The 21,381-nt window shown below is 41.1% G+C and overlaps 2 protein-coding genes across 4 annotated transcripts in view; one reads left to right on the forward strand and one right to left on the reverse strand.

Moving 5' to 3' along the window:
• The window catches only part of OXNAD1 (oxidoreductase NAD binding domain containing 1), a 55,742-nt gene extending 41,104 nt beyond the window's left edge, over nucleotides 1-14,638 (reverse strand). The window contains exons 1-4 of one of the 2 annotated variants that reach the window (XM_067737399.1): nucleotides 14,256-14,638; nucleotides 4,274-4,430; nucleotides 2,354-2,471; nucleotides 1,979-2,042 (exon numbers count right to left, since the gene is read on the reverse strand). In XM_067737399.1, the coding sequence (XP_067593500.1) occupies nucleotides 1,979-2,042; nucleotides 2,354-2,463 (174 nt within the window). In that variant the 5' untranslated portion in view covers nucleotides 2,464-2,471; nucleotides 4,274-4,430; nucleotides 14,256-14,638. The remainder of the gene's footprint in view (nucleotides 1-1,978; nucleotides 2,043-2,353; nucleotides 2,472-4,273; nucleotides 4,431-14,255) is intronic. The other variant, XM_067737400.1, reaches the window with a different exon arrangement.
• A 188-nt stretch (nucleotides 14,639-14,826) lies between these two features.
• DPH3 (diphthamide biosynthesis 3) lies at nucleotides 14,827-19,905 on the forward strand. 2 transcript variants are annotated; one of them, XM_067737402.1, is made up of 3 exons: nucleotides 14,840-15,079; nucleotides 15,591-15,665; nucleotides 17,412-19,905. In XM_067737402.1, the coding sequence occupies exons 1-3, from the start codon at nucleotides 14,972-14,974 to the stop codon at nucleotides 17,475-17,477; spliced, it is 249 nt and encodes an 82-aa protein (XP_067593503.1). In that variant the 5' UTR covers nucleotides 14,840-14,971; the 3' UTR covers nucleotides 17,478-19,905. The 2 variants fall into 2 exon arrangements, with proteins under 2 accessions (XP_067593504.1, XP_067593503.1); XM_067737403.1 differs by lacking the exon at nucleotides 15,591-15,665 and having other exon boundaries at nucleotides 14,827-15,079.
• The last annotated feature ends 1,476 nt before the right edge of the window (nucleotides 19,906-21,381 follow it).

Here is a 21,381-nt window from a genome sequence, read left to right on the forward strand (position 1 = left end):
TCCCACCTAGCTGATACCATGGCTGGACTTACCCTGTAATTCTCTGACTTCCAGGCATTACAACTCTCAACTGCTCAATCACACTACTGGAGTTTCCATTAACTTTCTGTGCAGTTTTCTTAAACTTGGCTCAAAATAACCCCTCAGAAGTCTCAGAAATTCTGTCCTGTAAAATTTGAATTCAGGAATTGGCAAATTACAATCGACCCACAGGCCAAATCTGAGTGTTCTGGTGAATGCCGTCTTGTTGGAACACAGCCACAACAATCTGTTTACATGTTGCCTAGGGCTATCTTCACACTACAAAGGCAGAGTTTTGTAGTTGTAACTGAGACAGGGTGGCCCTGGAAGCCTAACATACTATCTGGCTCCTTATGAAAAGTTTGCCAAACCCAACTCGTAATTCTACCTGCCTCAAAATACAACAGAAGAGAGTACAGTCCAAACCTGTTAAATAAACTGCTTTTTCTTCAAAGCTGGCAAGGTTTCACTTTTAAAAAAAAAATTCTAACAAATCTCACTTTTACAGAGTCAGCATTTTTGCGTGTTGAACAAACCAAAAAAAAGCGTTTTCAGATTTATCATCAGCGGGAAAAGCATATTTTCCCACACAGCCATAAATCTATTATGCTGAACTACTTTACATAAACTCCTCAAAAACACATTGGCTTAAAGCTGAATCCACAAACACACCACTCTTGGCCCCAAAGCAATTTTCTGAAAGTAGAATAAGCTTGAGGGTGGGGCCTAAATAATACTCTTTTACATTAAAGTATATTCTATTATTAACACTAAAAATTAAACTACTGCGACAATGCAATTTCTGACCATGTTTATAGAAGTGTATAATCCTTCCTTATATGAAATAGTTTTCTAACTGTTAGTTTAAATACACTTACAAAACTAAGCTAAGTATTTTCAAATACGTGAAGAATCATTCAAAAGCAAAATCAAATATCCAACTGACACTTTTAAAAGAAAATGGGGTTACTCACAGAGATAAAGGGTGAGGATCCTTTATTTCCCAGCCCTCGACACCCCTTTGGGTTGGTGGATTAGCACTTCTATGGTCTGAATATGGAGGAAAATATCTGCACATGGCAAGGGGTAACAGGAGCTCGTCCACCTTCCTTTCTCAGATGTTAGTGCTTTCTCCCTTTTGATGAAATAGGAAGTTGTTCTAAATAGGGATAAGAACAAGGACTTTGAGACATGGTGCCAAAAAAAAAAAAAGAAAGAAAGAAAGAAAAAGCAAGCTACTCGTAAAATGTAGGCTCTAAAAGAAGTTCTATCCCTAAAATATAACCTTAAACCTTAAACCTTATGCCTGTGAGGATAGTTCCCTCCATTGCTGCTACACTTCCTTCATCAAAAACAAATCCATCAGGACTTCACTGGTGGTGCAGTGGTTAAGAATCTGCCTGCCAATTCAGGGACATGGGTTCGATCCCTGGTCCAGGAAGATCCCACATGCCACGGAGCAACTAAGCCTGTGCGCCACAACTACTGAGCCTGTGCTCTAGAGCCCACGAGCCACAACTACTGAGCCCACGTGCCACAACTACTGAAGCCCACGTGCCTAGAGCCTGTGCTCCACAACAAGAGAAGCCACCGCAATGAGAAGCCCACGCACCGCAACAAAGTGTAGCCCCCACTCACCACAACTAGAGAAAGCCCGCGTGCTGCAACAAAGACCCAACACAGCCAAAAATGAATGAATAAATAAATAAATTTATTTATTTAAAAAGAAAAAATCCATCCATTCCAAGTTTAAAGGGAACAATTTGAGTATTTTGCTGTCATCTTTTCAAATCAGTTGTCATATGCCCTGTTCAGAAAAGTTCTGAGGAGAAAAATAACAAACTTGCCCTGACTGTCTTCACAGGGATCAAGCTCATGTAATGCCCTCTCAGTAAGCCAGTCCTAACTGCGTGCCACCTGCCAGCGAGGAGAACCTGCCCTGGCCCAAGATACAAACCTCCCGGCGAACGACATCTGCAGTTCTCTCCAAGTGATCAGTTTTCCTTTTGGATTTCATTACGCTTTAATAGAAAGTAAAATTAGGTTATTAAGTATTATCCTCCTGAAAATTAATTACACTAGTAATTATCGTGACTATCCAATACCTGTCATACCTGTAGCTGGAAAGCAACAGCATGACTATCCACAATACAATATAACATCATGGATCCCAGAAAGCGGCCCATGAAAATCTGCACATCTAACTAAAGCTTAATGATCCACTGACAGCATGCACGTGTAAGCAAGATGTTACAATATGCCTCCCATGATCATCAGCAGGTCAGGTCTTTTTGAAAATCAACCTCAAATGACACTGAAGGTGACAACTCACCTGCTTAGAGTAAGGTGGCGCAAAGTGCTGGGTGTCAGTCTACTCGAAGCAGCCTGAGCGCAGATGGCCCCCACAAAGCCTCGCAGCAACGCAGGAATCACGACAGCCATGGTGCTTCCTGGGAAACAACAAACTGAAAGTTAAAATATTTTAAGGAAAAGTAGGGAAATATCAGACTATCTTAGGGGCCAGTGAAGAAGAGTTTGGACTTTTGTTCCTGACATTATGAGCTGATCTAACAGCAAAACAATTAACTTCACCCTGACAAAATTTCTGCTACTACATACAACTGATTCAACTGATCTCCACAGCACATACGTATGTAATTATGGTGTTCAAATATTTCTGTTCTCTATTAGTTTCCAAAATCTCTGACCAAACTCATGGGACTAATCTTCTGCTATTACAGAAGAGGACAGTAGATTTTATAACTGCCTAATAATTATATTCTGCCCAGAGCACCGCATAAGTCTTTAATATTTCTTGTTAGATAAAGTGAAAGGGACAAATTCTCTGAGGTTCACAGCAATGAGAATAAACAAACTCCAACTACATGCAGTAACATAGGTATCACAAATATCACAGTAAATGAAAAGAATGAAAGAAGCCAGACTCAAAGAAGTCAGTCACACAGAGTACAAAAACAGAAAAAACGAATCTACACAGTTAGAAATCAAGTTAGTAATTACTCCTGGTGAGGTGCCAATGACAATGTCTTTTCTTAATATGAATGCTGATGGGTATTTTCATTTTGAAAGAAGTTCATCAAATCACAGAGAAGTTTGGGGGCAGTAAAAATACTCTGCATGGTACCATAATGACAAAAGTCATTAAACATACGTCCAAATCCACAGAACATACAACACCAAGAATGAGCCGTGGTGTTAGACTTGGGGTGATTATGATGTATCAGTGCAGGTTCATCACTTATAACAACTGTCCCACTCTGGTGGGGGATGTGGATGCTGGGGGAGGCGATGCACGTGTGTAAGCAGGGGGTGTATGGGGAATCCCTCTACTAGCCCTCAGTTTTGCTGTGAACCTAAAACTGCTCTAAAAAAAAAATCAAGTCTTAAAAGTTCAATGAAGCAGTCCTCTTAGGGTTTATGTACGTCTGTTTATATGTTACACTTCAATAACAAGTTAAAAAAAAAAAAGCCAGAAAGATTCTCCAACATTTCAAATTCTAAAAACTACTGCCTATCAGGGAAAGCACTGATTGGAAGTCAAATGATACATTCTTTTTGCTTCCTATCACTCTGTTTTCCTCTGCCAATTTTTAACTATTTCTTTGCCTAACATGGCCACTTTTAACACGTTATATTGCCATATATATCTGTCCTTTCCTATCTCAGTTGGCTTGAGAATAAATGAAAATGTATGTGAACACTCTATTTCCTGAGCTCTTTGGAAGGTACTACATAAATTAATTGTAACAAATACAGTGTTAGAAAAATATTCAAGTGAGGTGTGCTGCATTCCTACTCCACATTCATTAATTTAGCCCTTCATTTGACAAATATTTATTAAAGCCCATCACATGGGAGGTCCTGGGGATACAAACATGAACAAAACAAAGACCTTAGGGAGCCTACATTTAAAAGACAGACACAAGAAATAAATAAAAGTAAGTAAATTGAGCAGTGATATCAGTCATATGTAATTTATTCAGTTATAATCAAATCATATCAAAAATCCACTGTTTCATAACTAGTCTTTAGACAAGATAAAAGATCTATTTCTTGCCATGCAGCATCACTGTGGATAAACATGCTACTCGCTACTTTTCTCTCTAGTAAATGAAATAAGTATAAGGCCTCTTTCACCTCATGTAAGACTATTACACGTAGTTTTTCTCCTTTGAATGTAGTAAACCAAAAATGGTACATAAATCATTGAAAGAAAGAAGGCAAAACTTACTTTAAAAGTCCATGAGAGTTCAGGAGTCATTAAGAGTAAGGCTGGCTGACTGACTGACATGCAATATTCTGGTCCTGCATTTACACTGAGACCTTTGGAATATACACCAGTTGGAACACAGACAGTGTTTCCATATACTGAAATTCTCACAAAGTTCCTGCAATGGCAGAGACAACATATAAGTACGATGTTGGGGAAAATTAAAAAGCACTGTCTCTTAGTGGCAAAAGGAAAGCTCATTGTAATCAGCAAGAATCACCACAGAGCAAGCCAACTCTCAAAGACCCCCTTTCCATTCATTCCTCCTCCTGTTTCCACTTTTCTTGTCTGACTGTCTTGCTGCTTCTCTCTTTCACCTTCCTTGACAGTCAGTCTGTAACTTCTGCTGCTTAGGGTATCCACCCCATGAACAACCAGCTCAATGGCTGGAATGATACAGTTACATGTCACTTGGGGTCAACTTCCCTGATAAAATTTAACCGATATGTAGGTACACACGGACACCTTGTTCTGCTCAATGTTTTGGACAACTACTGCTACAGTAAGTTGTCCTCATCTAAGACACATATTTTAGTGATTATGCTGTCTGAACGGTCTACTGCTCAACTGAACTGGAAAACAAGGAAATGTTAATTTTTAAAAGCTGTTCTCTTTAAAATTCTAAAATCTTGTTTTGTAACAATAGTAACCATGACCAAGAGCACCACCTACTGGTAAAAAGAAGGGTATTTCATCAAATTGTGTTCAAAGTGCCTTCCAAAGCAATAGGTATTTAAAGAAAAAAAACTACCCATATTTTGAAATATGTCCAGTGGTTTTATATATTCAATGTAAGTATTAATTAACTATGGAAAATTAACATGTATTAAGTAATTTTCAAAAACATACAAAAAAGAATATTCCATCAATGTTTGTATCCTCATAGGCCTTACCTCACCAAAGTTATTTCTAAAACAGAGAAAAGTATCATAAATGCTAAATAAAACATATATCCATTTAAACAGTGAACTACAAGCAACAGATAATTATGACACTATACATATAAAATCCTGAAGATGCTACCAAAAAACTACTAGAGCTCATCAATGAATTTGGTAAAGTTGCAGGATACAAAATTATACCCAGAAATTTGTTGCATTTCTATACACTAGCAACAAAAGATCAGAAAGAGAAATTAAGGAAACAATCCCATTTACCATCACATCAAAAAAAAAATACCTAGCAATAAACCTACCTAAGGAGATAAAAGACCTGTACTCCGAAAACTGTAAGATGCTGATGAAAGAAATCAAAGATGACACAAACAGATGGAAAGATACACCATGCTCTTGGATTGGAAAAATCAATATTGTCAAAATGACTATATTACCCAAGGCTATCTACAGATTCAATGCAATCCTTATCAAATTACCAATGATATTTTTCACAGAACTAGAACAAAAAATTTTAAAATCTGTATGGAAATACAAAAGGCCCTGAGTAGCCAAAGCAATCCTGAGAAAGAAAAACGGAGCTGGAGGAATCAGGCTCCCTGACTTCAGACTATACTACAAAGCTATGGTCATCAAAACAGTATGGTACTGGCACAAAAACAGACACGTAGATCAATGGAACAGGATAGAAAGCCCAGAAATAAACACACACACCTATGCTCAATTAACCTCTGACAAAGGAGGCAGGAATATACAATGGAGAAAAGAGAGTCTCTTCAATAAGTGGTGCTGGGAAAACTGGACAGCTATATGTAAAAGAACGAAATTAGAACGTTCTCTAACACCATGCACAAAAATAAATTCAAAATGGATTAAAGACCTAACTGTAAGACCAGGTACCACAAAACTCCTAAAGGAAAACATAAGCAGGACACTCTTTGACATAAATTGCAGCTATATCTTTTTGGATCTGTCTCCTAGAGCACGGGTCCCCAACCGCCCCCCCCAGTCGCACAGCAGGGGGGAACCAGGTCGCAAGCAGGAGGTGAGCAGCGGGGAAGTGAGCGAAGCTTCATCCGTATTTACAGCTGCTCCCCTTCGCTCACATTACCGCCTGAGCTCCGCCTCCTGTCAGATCAGCAGCCGCATTAGCACAAACCCTACTGTGAACTGTGCACGCAAGGGATCTAAGCTGCATGCTCCTTATGAGAATCTAATGCCTGATGATCTGAGGTGGAGCTGAGGCAGTGATGCTAGCACTGGGGAGTGGCTGCAAATACAGATTATCATTAGCAGAGAGGTCTGACTGCACAGAGACCATAATAAATCAATTGCTTGCAGACTCATAATCAAAACCCTACCAGTGAGTGACAAGTGACAATTAAGCTGCATCTGGTGGCAGGCTTTATAGTGGCAAGTGAGTTGCTGTACTTCAATTGTACAGCTGCATCTAGTGGCAGGCTTTGAGTCAGAATCCAACACTTATTTAGTCCACGCGTGGCCCACCCATTATTTTATTTACCACTTCCACTGTGCCTCCTTCCTACACTGCGCACTTGTCTCAGTAAGAGTTTTGGTAAGCCCACAAGCTAACCCTAGCCAAAATGCATAAAAAACAAACGTCTCTGGAGAGCTTCTTTGAAAATGGGGAAAGACCCAATGATGAGACAGCAGAAGACACTAAGACTGCCAACAGAAAGAAAGCTGTATTTAAAAGAAAATACCAAGAGTCCTACATAATTACGGGTTCATTGCAACAGGTTATTCACATTCTCCAAGCCTGCTTTTGTATAATATGTGGCAACTGGCTATCCAACAAAGCCATGAAACCTTCAACTGCTTCACCACATGGAGACCAAGCACCCTGCATTAAAAGACAAGCCTTTGGAATTTTTCAAAAGAAAAGAACATGGACACGAAGAACAGAAGCAATTATTGAAGGCCACCACTTCATCAAATGTGTCTGCACTGAGAGCATCTTTCTTAGTGCCCAACCACATTGCTAAAGCTAAGAAGCCCTTTACTATTGGTGAAGAGCTGATCCTGCCTGCTGCTAAGGACATTTGTCGGGAATTTTAGGAGAGGCTGCAGTTCAAAAGGTGGCATGTATTCCTCTTGCAGCTAGCACCATAACTAGATGAACTGATGAAATAGCAGCAGAGGATACTGAGACACAATTGTTAGAGATGATTAATGAGTCACTGTGGTATGCAATCCACGTTGACGAGTCTACTGATGTTGACAACAAGGCAACAACGCTTGTTTTTTGTGCAATATATTTTTCAGAAGGATGTGCATGAGGATAAGTTATGTGCACTTTTGTTGCCAACCAACACCACAGCTGCAGAACTATTCAACTCTTTGGACTTATCAGGACATATCAGGAAAATTGAATTGGTCATTTTTTTAAATTAATTAATTTACTTTTGGCTGCATTGGGTCTTCATTGCTGTGTGCGGGCTTTCTCTAGTTGTGGCAAGTGGGGGTTACTCTTCCTTGCGGTGCATGGGCTTCTCCTTGTGGTGGCTTCTCTTGCTGTGGAGAACGGGCTCTAGGCGCACAGGCTTCAGTAGTTGTGGCACACGGGCTCAGTAGTTGTAGCTCGCAGGCTCTAGATCACAGGCTCAGTAGTTGTGGCACATAGGCATGTGGGATATTCCTGGACCAGGGCTTGAACCCGTGTCCCCTGCATTGGCAGGTGGATTCTTAACCACTGCGCCACCAGGGAAGCCCTGAATTGGTCATTTTGTGTCAGTATATGTGCCGACGGAGCACCTGCCACAACTGGACAGCTTTCTGGCTTCACCACTTGGGTCAAAGAGGTCGCTTATGAATGTGAGTCTACGCACTGTGTCATCCGTAGAGAAAGGCTGGTTAGCTGAAAAATGTCACCTGAACTTAACGTTTTGCAGGATGTGATTAACATTATCAACCACATTAAAGTACATGCCCTTAACTCCCATCTGTTTGCACAGTTCTGTGAGGAGATGCACACAGAGCACACACGTCTTCTCTTATACACAGAAGTGAGATGGCTTTCTAAAGGTAGATCACTGGCCAGAGTTTTTGAGTTACGAGAGCCGCTCCTGAGATTTCTTTTAGAAAAACAGTCACCACTGGCACTACAGTTCAGTGACACAGAATGGGTCGCAAAACTTGCTTACTTGTGTGACATATTCAACCTGCTCAGTGAACTCAATCTGTCACTTCACAGGAGAATGACAACTGTGTTCAAGTTGGCAGATAAAGTGGCTGTATTCAAAGTCAAACTGGAATTATGGAGGTGACAAGTGAACGTTGGGATTTTTGACATGTTTCAAACATTAGCAGAGATTTTGAAAGAGACTGAGCCAGGGCCTTCTTTCTCCCACTAGTGCATGATCACCTATCTCAGCTTTCAGAAGAGTCTGAGCATTACTTCCCAATCACAAAAGACTCCCGAACCGGGAAGGTATGGATCCGTGACCCATTTGTGAATAAGCCAGGTGAATCGACTTCGTCCGTGCTAGAAGAGAATCAACTGCTTGAGACAGCAAATGATGGTGGCCTTAAAAGTATGTTTGAGTCAACTTCAAATCTCCATACAGTCTGGATTAAAGTCAAGGTGGAATATCCTGAGATTGCCACAAAAGCACTGAAAAGCCTGCTTCCATTTCCAACATCCTATCCTTGTGAAGCAGGGTTTTCTACAGGGACAGCAACCAGAACGAGATCACGGAGTAGAGTGGACATAAGCAACACACTTCGGGTGTCCCTTTCTCCCATTACCCCCAGATGGGACCATCTAGTTGCATGAAAACAAGCTCAGGGCTCCCACTGATTCTGCATTAGAGTGAGTTGTATAATTATTTCATTATATATTACGATGTAATAATAATAGAAATAAAGTGCACAATAAATGTAATGCGCTTGAATCATCCTGAAACCATCCCCCCACCCCACCCCACCCCACCCCGGTCTGTGGAACAATTGTCGTCCACGAAACCAGTCCCTGGTGCCAAAAAGGTTGGGGCCGCTGTCCTAGAGTAACGGAAATAAAAACAAACAAATGGGACCTAATTAAACTTAAAAGCTTTTGCACAGCAGAGGAAACCATGAACAAAACGAAAAGACAACCGACAGAATGGGATAAAAAATTTTCAAACAATGCAACCAACAAGGGGCTCATCTCCAAAATATACAAACGGCTCATACAGTGCAATATCAAAAAATCAAACAACCCAATCAAAGAATGGACAGAAGATCTAAATAGATATTTCTCCAAAGACATACAGATGGTCAAAGACACATGAAAAGATGCTCAGCATTGCTAATTATTCGAGAAATGCAAATCAAAACAACAACGATGTATCACCTTACACTAGTCAGAATGGCTATTATCAAAAAGTCTACAAATAATAAACGCTGGAAAGGGTGTGGAGAAAAAGGAACCCTCCTACCCTGTTGGTGGGAATGTAAACTGGTACAGCCTCTATGTAGAACAGTATGGAGGTTCCTTAAAAAACTAAAAATAAAGCTACCATATGATCCTACAATCCCACTCCTGGACATATATCCAGAGAAAACCATAATTCAAAAAGATACATGCACCCCAATGTTCACTGCAGCACTATTTACAATAGCCAACACATGGAAGCAATTTAAATGGCCACTGACAGATGAATGGATAAAGATGTCATATATATATATATATGTATATGTATATGTATATGTGTATATATATATATATATATATATATATATATATATACACACAATGGAATATTACTCAGCCATTAAAAAGAATGAAATAATGCCATTTGCAGCAACATGGATGGACCTAGAGATTTTCACACTAAGTGAAGTCAGACAAGGAAAGACAAATAACCACATGATATCACTTATATGTGGAATCCAAAATATGATACAAATGAACTTATCTATGAAACAGAAACAGACACACATAGAAAACGAACTTATGGTTACCAAAGGGGAAAGAAGGGGAGGAATACATGTTTGGGATTAACATATACACACTACTATATATAAAATAGATAACCAACAATGACCTACTGTATAGCACAGGGAACTATACTCAATATTTTGTAATAACCTATTAGGGAGGAAAATCTGAAGAACATATATACTTATGTATGTATAACTGAATCGCTGTGCTATACACCTGAAACTAACCAACAATGCAAATCAACTATACTTCAATAATTTTTTTTTTAAAAAACAAAGCCACATTCAAAAAATACAAAAAATACAAAAAAAGAAAAAAACTACACATATTTTGAAATTTATGTCCAATGGTTTTATATATTCAATGTATTAACTATATAAAATTAACATATTAAGTAATTTTCAAAACCATACAAGAAAGAATATTCCATCAATATTTGTATCCTCATGGGCCTTATCTCACCAAAAAGTTATTTTATTTTTAAAAGAGAGAAAAGTATCATAAATGCTAAATAAAACATATCCATTTAAGCAATGAACTGCAAGCAACAGATTAAGATTTAAAATGAATGATACTAGTTTCTGTTCAATAGCTACATTCAAATTCTTTAACAATTATTGAGGCACCAGGCACTATTTTAGGTTGTGGAGACACAATAAACAACCAGACACAAGGCCTTTGCCATCATGAGGCTTTTATCACAATGTCTACAACAGATAATAATAAACAGATAATTAACAAGACACGGATTACAATGAGTGTGATAAAGGAAATAAGAGTGATGGGGTAGGTGGGGGAATATCAGGAAAGGTCTCTCTCAAGAGGCATCAGAGCTGAGACCCGAATGAGGGGAAAGAGGCAGCCAAGCAGGCGTTAAGTGCAGAGCACTGGAGCGAGGCCCCATCACAGAAACAAGCCTGGTGTGGTAGAGGAAGCACAGCCAGTGTGACTGGAGAGCAGTGAGCCAAGGACAGTGACAGGACGTGAGGTCAAGCAGGGAGACACGTGCCAGGTCACAGCAGGCCACAGGAAGGGTGTGGACTTTCTTCTAAAGGTGAAGGGCAACAACTGAAGGGTTTAAATAAACCAGGGGAGGGACGTGATCTAATTTACATTAAAGGATCACTCAGGCTGCCCTGTAAAGAACAGATCGCAGAGGGGCAAGAGTTGAAGCAGGAAGTTCAGTTAGAAGGCACCAGGCTAAGCGTGGATAGGATAAAACTCAGACAGAAGCAGATGAACATGGAACAGATTTTGGAATTAGAGCCCTATCACTTGCTGATAGACTGGATGAGGTGTGAGCAAGCAGAGAGAGAAAGAAAAACCAAGAATGCCTCAAAGAGCATGAATGCAGAGATAAACTCACAGAGCTAGCATGGCACCTGCTGATTTACAATCCTAGGTGCCAGTGAGGAAGCACAAGGGATCCCGGCATTTGGTAAGGGGACCCGAGTGGAATACAAGTTATAACAGAGTGCTCAACTCAGAATCAGCAGAACTGGGCTCAGATCTGACTCCTTTCTGCTTTCTGACCTTACGCCAGTCACCTCTTCCCATTTATAAATGGGAATGACAACACTACCTCACTAGATGAAAGGAATAAACGTCCGGGGAAATACCTAGCAAGCAGGAGTGTCACTAAAAATCAACCCAAATACGTTATCCCTGCCAAACAACGTAGAGAGGCAGTGGGTTGATATTGCCAATAAACAACTCCTTAGCCTGATCTACAACAGCACTCATAAAAAACGGCTGCTATGACAGTAAGTAAGTATGATCTAGTTCTAAATTCAATCTCACGCTAAGAATTTTGGTCACTGTTATTTTCCAAATCAGCAGTGTTACAATTAAAAAAAAATTACTTTTAAACCATAAATTTGTGATCTCAAATGACTGTATAGCAACTAGTAAACTTGCTTTTGTCATGCTCTCAGAGTCCAAAGATGTTTCATTATATTATAAAATGTCTATTCCCTTTTAGGAATAAATGTAAAGTTTAGCAGTCATCGTGATTTTTTTTTTTTTTCATCGTGATGTTTTATTAAAAAATGCTGGGTGGCGTAAAATAATGCCTCACAGGATTGACTACAGTTTTACTTTCCTCAGCACAGGATGAACTCAAACTGGCAGAATGATATGGGAAACCACCTCTGGCCAGACAAGGGATATGGCAACAGACGGCAGGCTGAAAGTGGTATGGAAGGCCAAGGAGACCCCCAAATCTAGGCCTCAAGGGAACCTGCACTGCTCTAGCAGAAAATCTCAGCAGTCTACAGAGTGCCAGCTGTTTGTTTAATCCAGCTTTGCTTCAAGCACCATCATATCAGATGGCACTGAAGGTAATTAAGAGCCTAGTTTCAGGGGTCAGACAGGTCTGAGTGATCACCATAGCTTCATGTCACTTAACCAGCTTTGCCCCTTTTGCTAAGCTCCTAAACCTAAGCCCCTAAAGCTCAGGTTTCCCAATGTTGAAGATGGGATTAATGATACCTATACCTCACTGGGCTGTTTCAATGACATGATGCATATAAACCATTTGGTACAGGGCCTGGCACACAGTGTCAATTACTATTAATAAGTGGTTCACTCATTTTTCTTTTTCCATTTGAGGTAATACATACTCAAAGAAAAGTTGGAAAATTACAAGGAAATTATAAAGAAAAATTATCCAACGACTCCTGAAACTTTTAGGATTACAAACCTCAGATTTTAAGATTCCCCAGCAAATTGTTTTTGATAGATCCAAACTGTTTTCTAAAAGGTCTACCAATTTATAGTTCCATGAACCAAATATAACTGCACCCATTTCTGTACATTCAAAAATGGCTCACCTTTATTTTGTAGGTACTTATGCTCAGAAGCACTGAAGAACTAAAGAAAGTTCCCAACCTCAAAATGATCACTGGGACTACAGAATAAACACTGGAGACTCTGTGTCCTCCTCTCTCCAAGAGGCTACCTGGGAAGTATCCGTGCCTGCAAAGATTCAGGGAGCAGCCTCTGAGCTATGTGGGCTCTGAGCTATGTGGGCTTTCTCCTTTGCTCAGAGCAGAACCATCCCAGTTAACCCTCAACAAGTTTAGCAAATGTTTCCTAACTCCTGGGTAGATCTCCAATTAGGCAAAATAGAATGTTGGTGAAACCTCTGAAATAATCTTCTACTAATCCCTTTAACATAACTTCTAAATTTTCTCCCAAAGATTCCTCTGCCTTTAGGTTTTCAAGCTTTAAAAGGGCTAAACCAGGTGGAACTTCAGCGTGCACAAAATTGGTAACTTCATGCAAACGTCGGAGTACGTGTACATAAATAAGCATAAGGATGTGTACGTGTGTATATTATGCATATGTATTATATAAATATAAACGGAATATCGTATATGTGATTGCTGAACCAAGTAAAACTCGTAATTTCCACGCAAAAGTAGAATGTTGGATCTGAAAGGAATCTTGTAAATCATCTCTCATCCAACCCTCTTTCAGTCAGAAGAGGAAATAAGGCCCAAAGAATGTAAATGTCCAGCCCCCAGAGTTAGTTCCCAACGGTCATCTTCTGAGCCCATATCTGCTTCTAAATAGTCGTTTTCTCACAGCATTCCTTCTCTACCAAGATTTGAATAAATGCCTAGTAATGGAGCAATACTCCCGTTTTACCAAGGCAGGCACTAGTACTGCTTTCGAGACAAATCACTTTTTATTTGCATTTCCCATTAAGTTATACAAAGGCCTCATGGTAGTAACTCTGCATGCTGATGCCATTTCTTTTACAAAGAAGAAACTGTGGTTCACGCAAGTTAAGTAATTTGTTCATAGGCTTGGGGACAGACAGGCTCTTCATTTCCTAGGTGTGTGATTTTGGTCAAGATACGTGACTCTCTGTATCTCAGTTTAAAGATTAATAATATGGAATAACATCTAAAGTCCCAGGGTTGATGGAGGAATTATACTTAGCGAAACACCTGATTGTAGTTATATAATATTATCAATACATGCTTGGCAAACACAGGACTAGAACTCAACCTGCGTAACAGATCTTGCTTGGTCCTTTCGACAACACAATTTAGGGCATTTGAAGACAATCTAGGGTGAGGAAGAGGCGGGGATGTACCTGAATAGCCGAGTGCAGCCAGAACTACAAGCTACGCGTCGCCCAGAGCTCACGGTCACTCGGTGAAATCACTATTCCAGGGGAGCTTTTCGTCAGTCACCGGGGAGGCAGGGAGGGACGTTCCGGAGTCCGAGCAGTTCCCGCCGCCACCTCTGACTCACAAAGCGCGCCCGCTTTTCCGCAGCGTCGCAGAAGGGCAGGGCCGACGCTACCTAGGCCGGCCGCCGCCCGCTGCGGGGTCTGGTTAAGGCCTCTCTAAGGCCCGCGGACGTGAGGCAGGTAACCAAACCCTCAGTAAGGAACCTCCAGCCCACCGCCGCCTCTGGGACTCAGCTCGCAGAGTAAGGACAAGCTCCGCCCCCGGCGCCGGAGAGCTTCCGGTGTTCCCCCACGTGACGCAGCAGCTGCGCGAGCGAACCTCACATATTATTGGTCGCTGCCGTCCGATGGGCGGGGCGGGGCGCGACCTCAAGGAGCAGCCACCGCCGTCCGCTCGTGTCTCCGCCCCCTAGCTCCGCCATCTCCATGGTGACCGCTACCAGGTCACCAGTTTGACCTCAAACCCTGAGTTGCGTCATTGTCTCTGAGCCGGAAGCGGTCATTCCTGCGCAGGTGCACTGCGACAACGCCCAGCTGGGCCGGCGTCCTACAAGTTGGACCGGTCCCGGCCTGGGTCGGACGGCGGAAGTGACAGGCCTCTGCTCGCCCCAGTAACGATGGCGGTGTTTCACGACGAGGTGGAGATTGAGGACTTCCAATATGACGAGGACTCGGAGACGTACTTCTACCCTTGTCCGTGTGGAGATAACTTCTGCATCACCAAGGTAACTCGGGGACCCGCCCGGCGACTCCAAGGAGCAGGCGCGCTTTCGCTCTGCCGAGTTCCTGCCGCCGATCCACGCGGCTCATAGTTATCCACGCCCTTTTTTATCGGTTTCTGAATTCCGCCAAATTTGATACTCCGCGCTGTCGGCGGCACTTGGTTCTGGCCTTTAGTCGGGCCGGAGCGGGGAGGGGAGGGTGTGGATGGCGCCATCCTTCCCAACTTAAGCTTCCACTTCCTGGGGTACTCCTTTGGAGGAAGGTATGTGTTTTTGTCTTCCCGGGGGTTTTGAGGCGACTGAACCTTGACTCACTCTCCTGGGTGTTTATCCCAAGTGACGCTTCCAGGGAAGAGTGGGGCTGGCATTTCTCTTGGAAGATGCTTTTGGTCCTCACATGCCTTGTGGGGAGGCCAGCCTCAAAGGAGCTTGCCCACAGAGATGGGAGGGTTTGGGAGAAGGAGATCGCCAAGAGAAGACTATGCTGACCGTGCGGTGTTCGATTTTGTTATAGGAAGATTTGGAGAATGGGGAAGACGTGGCAACGTGCCCTAGCTGCTCTCTCATTATAAAAGTGATTTATGACAAAGTAAGGAGTCAAATTTTAAAAGTTGGGGGGAGGGTTGCAGGCACCTAGAGTAGTCTGCCTGTGATAGGTAGGTGCAGAATGTTTTCTAATCTTGTGTCAGGTAAATGCTGTGTTTTTAAAAACAAATTTTTAAAACCATTAATAAGCAGCTGTATGGTAAATTAAAATTTTAAAAGCTCAAATTGACTAACTCTTTTAGCTTTGGAGCAGGCAGTAAAGAAAACTGTTTTGTATCTAGTGAATATTATGATTACTTATTAAATAGAGGAAAATAATTATAAAGGTTATTTAATTGACAGTGTTTATTCCTCCCTTATTTAATAAGCAATTAAAATTGTTTAGAGCTCTTGGACTTATTTTGAGGGAACATTTGTATAGTGTCTCTTACCTGGCTTATACGTCGAACTCTGCATTATCTTGTTTGAGATGTAAGTCATAGTTGCAATTTTACAATTTTCATTTTAGTCTTTAGTTGTCCTGCTGTTTTCACCCAAGGATATTGACAATAGAAAACAAAATAAATGCCCACCTCCACCCCAACTTTTGGTCATTACTTTGAATGGAGTCTTAACATCATAAGAAGCTTAACATTCTTTTCTCTGGGTTTTGTTTTTTGTTTTTGTTGTTGTTGTTTTTGAGATATAATTGTCATATAACAAAGCTTAACATTCTTAAGGATGAACTCTAAAATGAGTATAGGCAAGGTGGGGGAACAAGGCACTTAGCCTCATGACATAAGCAGGCTATAATTTAGACTACACTTAAGAGGTTTACTGATTTATTCTTGCATTTAAGCGTGTTCTGGAACAAAAAGAAAACAGGGTAAAGGTGAGCAGGAGTGCTGGTATGAGAAGAGATAGCAATTTTAAATCGGGTGATCACGTACTGTAGCTTGTTTAGTAGCATCCCTGACCTCTACCCATTAGATGCCAGTAGCACCCCACAGTATGTCAACCCAGAATGTCTCCACACATTGTCAAATATCCCCAGAGACAAAAGCAGCGCCTCCTCCCCGCTACCCCTTGAGAACCTTGTGTTAGAGCAGGAAGGCACAGGGCCATTTTAAAGAATGTGGAGCATTGTGTTGTTGGTGGACCATAAACTCCAAAGAACACAGTGGGAGTGTTCCAGGTGCTGGGCAGGAGTCAGAGATCGATAGGGACAGAATACAGGCAGATCCTTACGGGGATCAGACTGCAGGAGATGAGGGGTAACCTGGGAGGCAGAGGTTTCCTGGGCTGGCTGGTGTAAGCCAGGCTAAATCATCAGAGATTGAACTTCATTTACAAAATAGCTAATTTGCAGATTATCTGTGTTGGGAAACATAAAGAGCTATCCCTTTAGTTGAAAAAAGTAATTACTTTGAAGAGGGTAGGTATTTTTGAGTGACCAAATATTGAAGTGGAGAAGTAGTAGTGCAAATAGTAATTAATACAGAAACTTAAAAGGTGTGACGTCTGTTTTATAAATGTGATTTCTGAGAAATGGGTGCTCTGTAGTGACGAGGGACATGTTTGTTTATAAGGTAAGGTGCATTAAATATGAATTCAGAACTAAAAACGGATACATTTGTAAGATTATGATTCTGATGCTGGCATTGACTCATTGAACAAGAATGAAGTGATAGAGCAAAGGAAAAACTTAGATTAGCAGAGCTGGATTGATTCTGTAACAAAATGAGTATACCATTGATGCATCTGTGACACAGACACTCCGTGATTAATATAATTTCTTGTTCTGTCTTAGGATCAGTTTATGTGTGGAGAGACAGTCCCGACCCCTTCCACCAACAAAGAGCTAGTTAAGTGCTGAAGCAGACTTTAGGATTCCAAAGCCTGAATTTTGGGGAATGAGCCAAATTGGAAAAATCAAATGCAAAGTCACTGGCTTCTTCATGGGGACAGTCGTTTTGTAGTTTGGTGTTCCGTAGAGTGTGGATTCTTTCCATCGGCTGCCAAGTTCATCTCCAGTTGAAGAAGCAAGTCCACCACATGACATACGCGGATTTTGTGCCAAAACTTTGAATTGGATGGGCTCTTAATTTTCCATCTGAACTTAAATGAAGATAATTTCAAATCAGTGCTTTCTTTTGCTCAATTTTGTTATTTTTATATCTTACACCTAATTACTTCATTATCTGACAACAGCTTCATCTACCTCAAAGTCATTAGGATTCGTTAATTTAAAAAAAGATTTTATTTTTTAGTTGGTTATTAAGATTATTAAAATCAGCCCTTTCTTTGTAGTTTGACATCAGCTCTGCTGTTCTAAACTGAAGGAAATCAGTTGCCTTTAGTCAGTCGGGACTGTACCTTCAGTTGGCCAGGCCAGTTTTCAAGAGCTGGCCATGAGTCAGATGTCTGTGTTCTGTTAAGCATGTCATTTCCATTATACTTCATACACTGGGTTCTGGTCATGGTGTTAAAGAGAAAATATACTGGGCTCACAATTTTTCCAGAGTTAAAAGGTAGTGAGTTAAGAAGAAAAGTCAAAAAGTGAAATGGTCAAAGAATGTGGAATTTCCTTATCAATATTCTGCATGTTCCTTGAAAATCAGGACAAAATAAAAACAAAAACAGCCAAAGAAAGTGAAATTGGTAACAGACGAGAGGAGAAAAATATGCCTACTTTTAGTAAATTAACTGCTTCAGTGGTTTTGTGAGAACAGAGCTAGTAATATTTCTGTATCTGGGTTCTTGTGTGTGTATTTGTTTTTAAATAAGGCTAAGGAAATTTCACTCTAGGTAGGGGTTAATGTCAAGTCTTCATGGCTAGCGGCCCTGCTTTCAGCATTACCACCAAATCGAGTTACTAGTCCTAAAAGGTAAAGCTTCGACAGCAACTCTTGTATTTGCTGAGGAGGAACTTAAAAATGAGATGCCTGTTCCAATTAAATATGCCCCTGAGGGCACATCTAATAAGCCTCTATAAGCTGCAACCACATCAGACATTCACTCTTGCCCTGGAGAAAAAGAAACATACAAAGATAGGCTATCGGTCTTCCTTTGCTACAATCCTGAGAATAGCAAGAAATAGAACCACTTGCACAGAAATTCCAAAATTCCCTTTATATACACACCTCTGCTGTGTGTACATAAAGTTAAAGTCACCTATGTTTGGTGGGTTGCTCTGTAAATGGCTTCTGCAGTTAGAAAAATAGCTTGCCAGCATGTGAGCATTTTATTACTAACTGATAAATGTGCAGCATACTCATTGGGGGTTTAAATTAAAACAGGCCAGTGGCCCTTTTTCCCCTGCCAACAGCATGGCTATGTGAAGCCATTAGGCTGAGACATAAATCACCAAAAACTGTATGCCAGAACTGCTTGGTACATTATGTGAAGCATACGGCATGTTGATGTGTTGAGAAATCTCATCGCTATTTGGGACACTGACACCCCAGAAGTAATCCACAGTTGCTTTGGAACGAGTGACGGCTCAGGTGAACAGAGCAGGGTGTGTGCTGACTGGTGGGGATGAGCTACAGAGAGAAACGAACTGTCCCATACTCAGATCTGATGGTTTCGTAGATACTGGTAACTGATGATGAATTTCAAACAAGAACAGACATCCCTGATGTCACTTACACTGTGAGCGTAGAAGAGCAGGAAGAAAAGTTGCCCAAGTCCAAACGTCCCAGGAGAAAAGCCAACGCTACTGGCGATTGGTGATAATCTGTGATAACGGGAATGATTTCATTCCAAAGCAGCTGAGTTGCTAAATCTGTTAACCGCAAAAGAACACATCAGGATTTAAGGATTAAACAGAAAGTAAAACCAGGGTCTTACAGATATGACTCGAGTTCAGTGTGGTGTATATGCCTTGTTTAGCTTCACAGACATTTCAGAGACCCTCTGAGGACTGAGTTGTAATCCAGGCTCTGTCTCTTGCTACCTTGGTAATCTTTGGCAAGACCAGTGGATTCCTCATCCGTACGATTCGGAGACTGGATCAGGGTATTTCTAAACTCAGTACTATAATTTCAGGCTTCATAGTTTGCAGGAGCTGGAATGGTAATTGAAACCTTTTTAAACTAAACACGAGCTGAAGGTGAATTACAGAGAAAGACACTCCATTCTTCAGTAACTCCATGTCAAAGGATTCTGCATATACTTTAGTGTACACAGTCAGAAACCTTTTTATTGGAAAGCACCCAACATTTTTGACAACTGTACGTATTAATTTATTACCAGAATAAATTGTATTGGCTTGCTAAATAAAGCCAGATTATTTACATCCATTTGTTTTCATGTAGTTTTTCTTCCCCTAAATACGAACATTATGTATTAAAAGGTTATAATGTGATTTTTATATGAGGTAGAAATCTTTAACCTGCTTTAGAACTTTGTAAGGTTTCTGTTATGGACAGTACAGTTTTTAAGTAGGAAAGAAATTGCCACTGTTTCTACTGTTTGGCCACGTGGGTTTCAGTTCTGGATTTTTATTGTTATTTGGAAAAAAAATAGCTTTGAAGTAAGCGGCAGAAAGGCAGATATAGTTGACTGTAAGTAATTCAGTTTATTGCTGGGAAGGAAGGCTGGTATTTAAGACTGATGATTAGTTCTTACAGTGCTTTGAGAGCCCAGCTCTAGTTAGGGCACAGTTTGAATCTCAGTTCCTCCACTGTGATCTTGGACAGGTTTCTTTTTGTATCTCTATGTCCTGGTCTGTGAAATGTAGACCATAATAGTACCTTTTCCCCAGCGTTGCCCTGTGGATTCCTTCATTCAGCAAGGGTCTGTGGAGTGCTTGCCACATGGTGGATACTAAGTGAGGAAGACAGGTAGGTTTCTGCCATCGTGGAGCTTCCTTGCAACTAGAAGAGAGGAAATAAGAGAACAGGCTGTGTTTAGGGCCCAGGAGGAAACAAACCACGTGATGTGATTACAGGTGCCTTTCTAAAGAATAGATGAAAGCCTTCTCAGGTCTGGCACCTTTTCTGAGACGTGAAGGATGAGAATGAAGCAGCTTTGTGAAAATGATTACCTTAGCTAATGACTAAAACATTTAGCACAATGCCTGTCATATGTGCAAAAGCAAAAAGTTATCTAATACCAAAAGGAATTCATTGTTTTGAGCACTGACAATATTATTAGAATAAATACGAAAAGTGCAAAGTATTGGGCACCCTTTGCCCACACGTACTGAATCTCTCTGGGCTTGGGTTTTGACAAGCCCTCCAGGTGGTTCTGATGCAGCTAACTTTGAGAAGCACGGGTTGAGCACTGGCGTTCGAACTTGGCAATGCACTAGAACCACCTGAGGAGATTTTAAAAGCCGTGCTGCCCAAGAGAGGCTGATTTATTTGGTCTAGGTGCAGCTTGGACGTCAGGAATAGTACAGTCTCCCTTGTGATTCTAACGTGCAGACCAAGCTGAGAACCACTAGACTCAGCTGGAAAAGAAAATTCATAATCACAAAGTAAGAAGGATCCAGTTTTTTCAATGGTCACACCTTGTTTGCACGTGAAACAGGAGTGGGCTCAGTCGGCCACTTGCTTTGTGTCCAGACATACAATCAGCCTTAACAAGTGACCGCAGAGCCCTAGCTGGGCTAATGACCCCAGTGGGAGAGCCCCTATCTGGGTAGCCCTGTAGCTGCGCCCCCTGCTTAAACAATCACATTTTCCCAGAACACACTCTGGCTGCTAATTACACACCTTACAGAAGTGACAGCTTCTGCATGTGTAAGTAATTAGGATTGCTTTAACTCCATT

This window comes from Pseudorca crassidens, chromosome 5 (genome assembly GCF_039906515.1).
Source record: "Pseudorca crassidens isolate mPseCra1 chromosome 5, mPseCra1.hap1, whole genome shotgun sequence".
Classification (NCBI taxonomy): domain Eukaryota; kingdom Metazoa; phylum Chordata; class Mammalia; order Artiodactyla; family Delphinidae; genus Pseudorca; species Pseudorca crassidens.

Bases quoted from the DNA above. Each gene is read 5' to 3' on its own strand.
- DPH3 (XM_067737402.1), top strand. From the start codon at position 14,972: ATGGCGGTGTTTCACGACGAGGTGGAGATTGAGGACTTCCAATATGAC. The intron at 15,080-15,590 runs GTAACTCGGGGA...ATTTTGTTATAG, and splicing joins ATAACTTCTGCATCACCAAG to GAAGATTTGGAGAATGGGGA. The intron at 15,666-17,411 runs GTAAGGAGTCAA...GTTCTGTCTTAG, and splicing joins TAAAAGTGATTTATGACAAA to GATCAGTTTATGTGTGGAGA.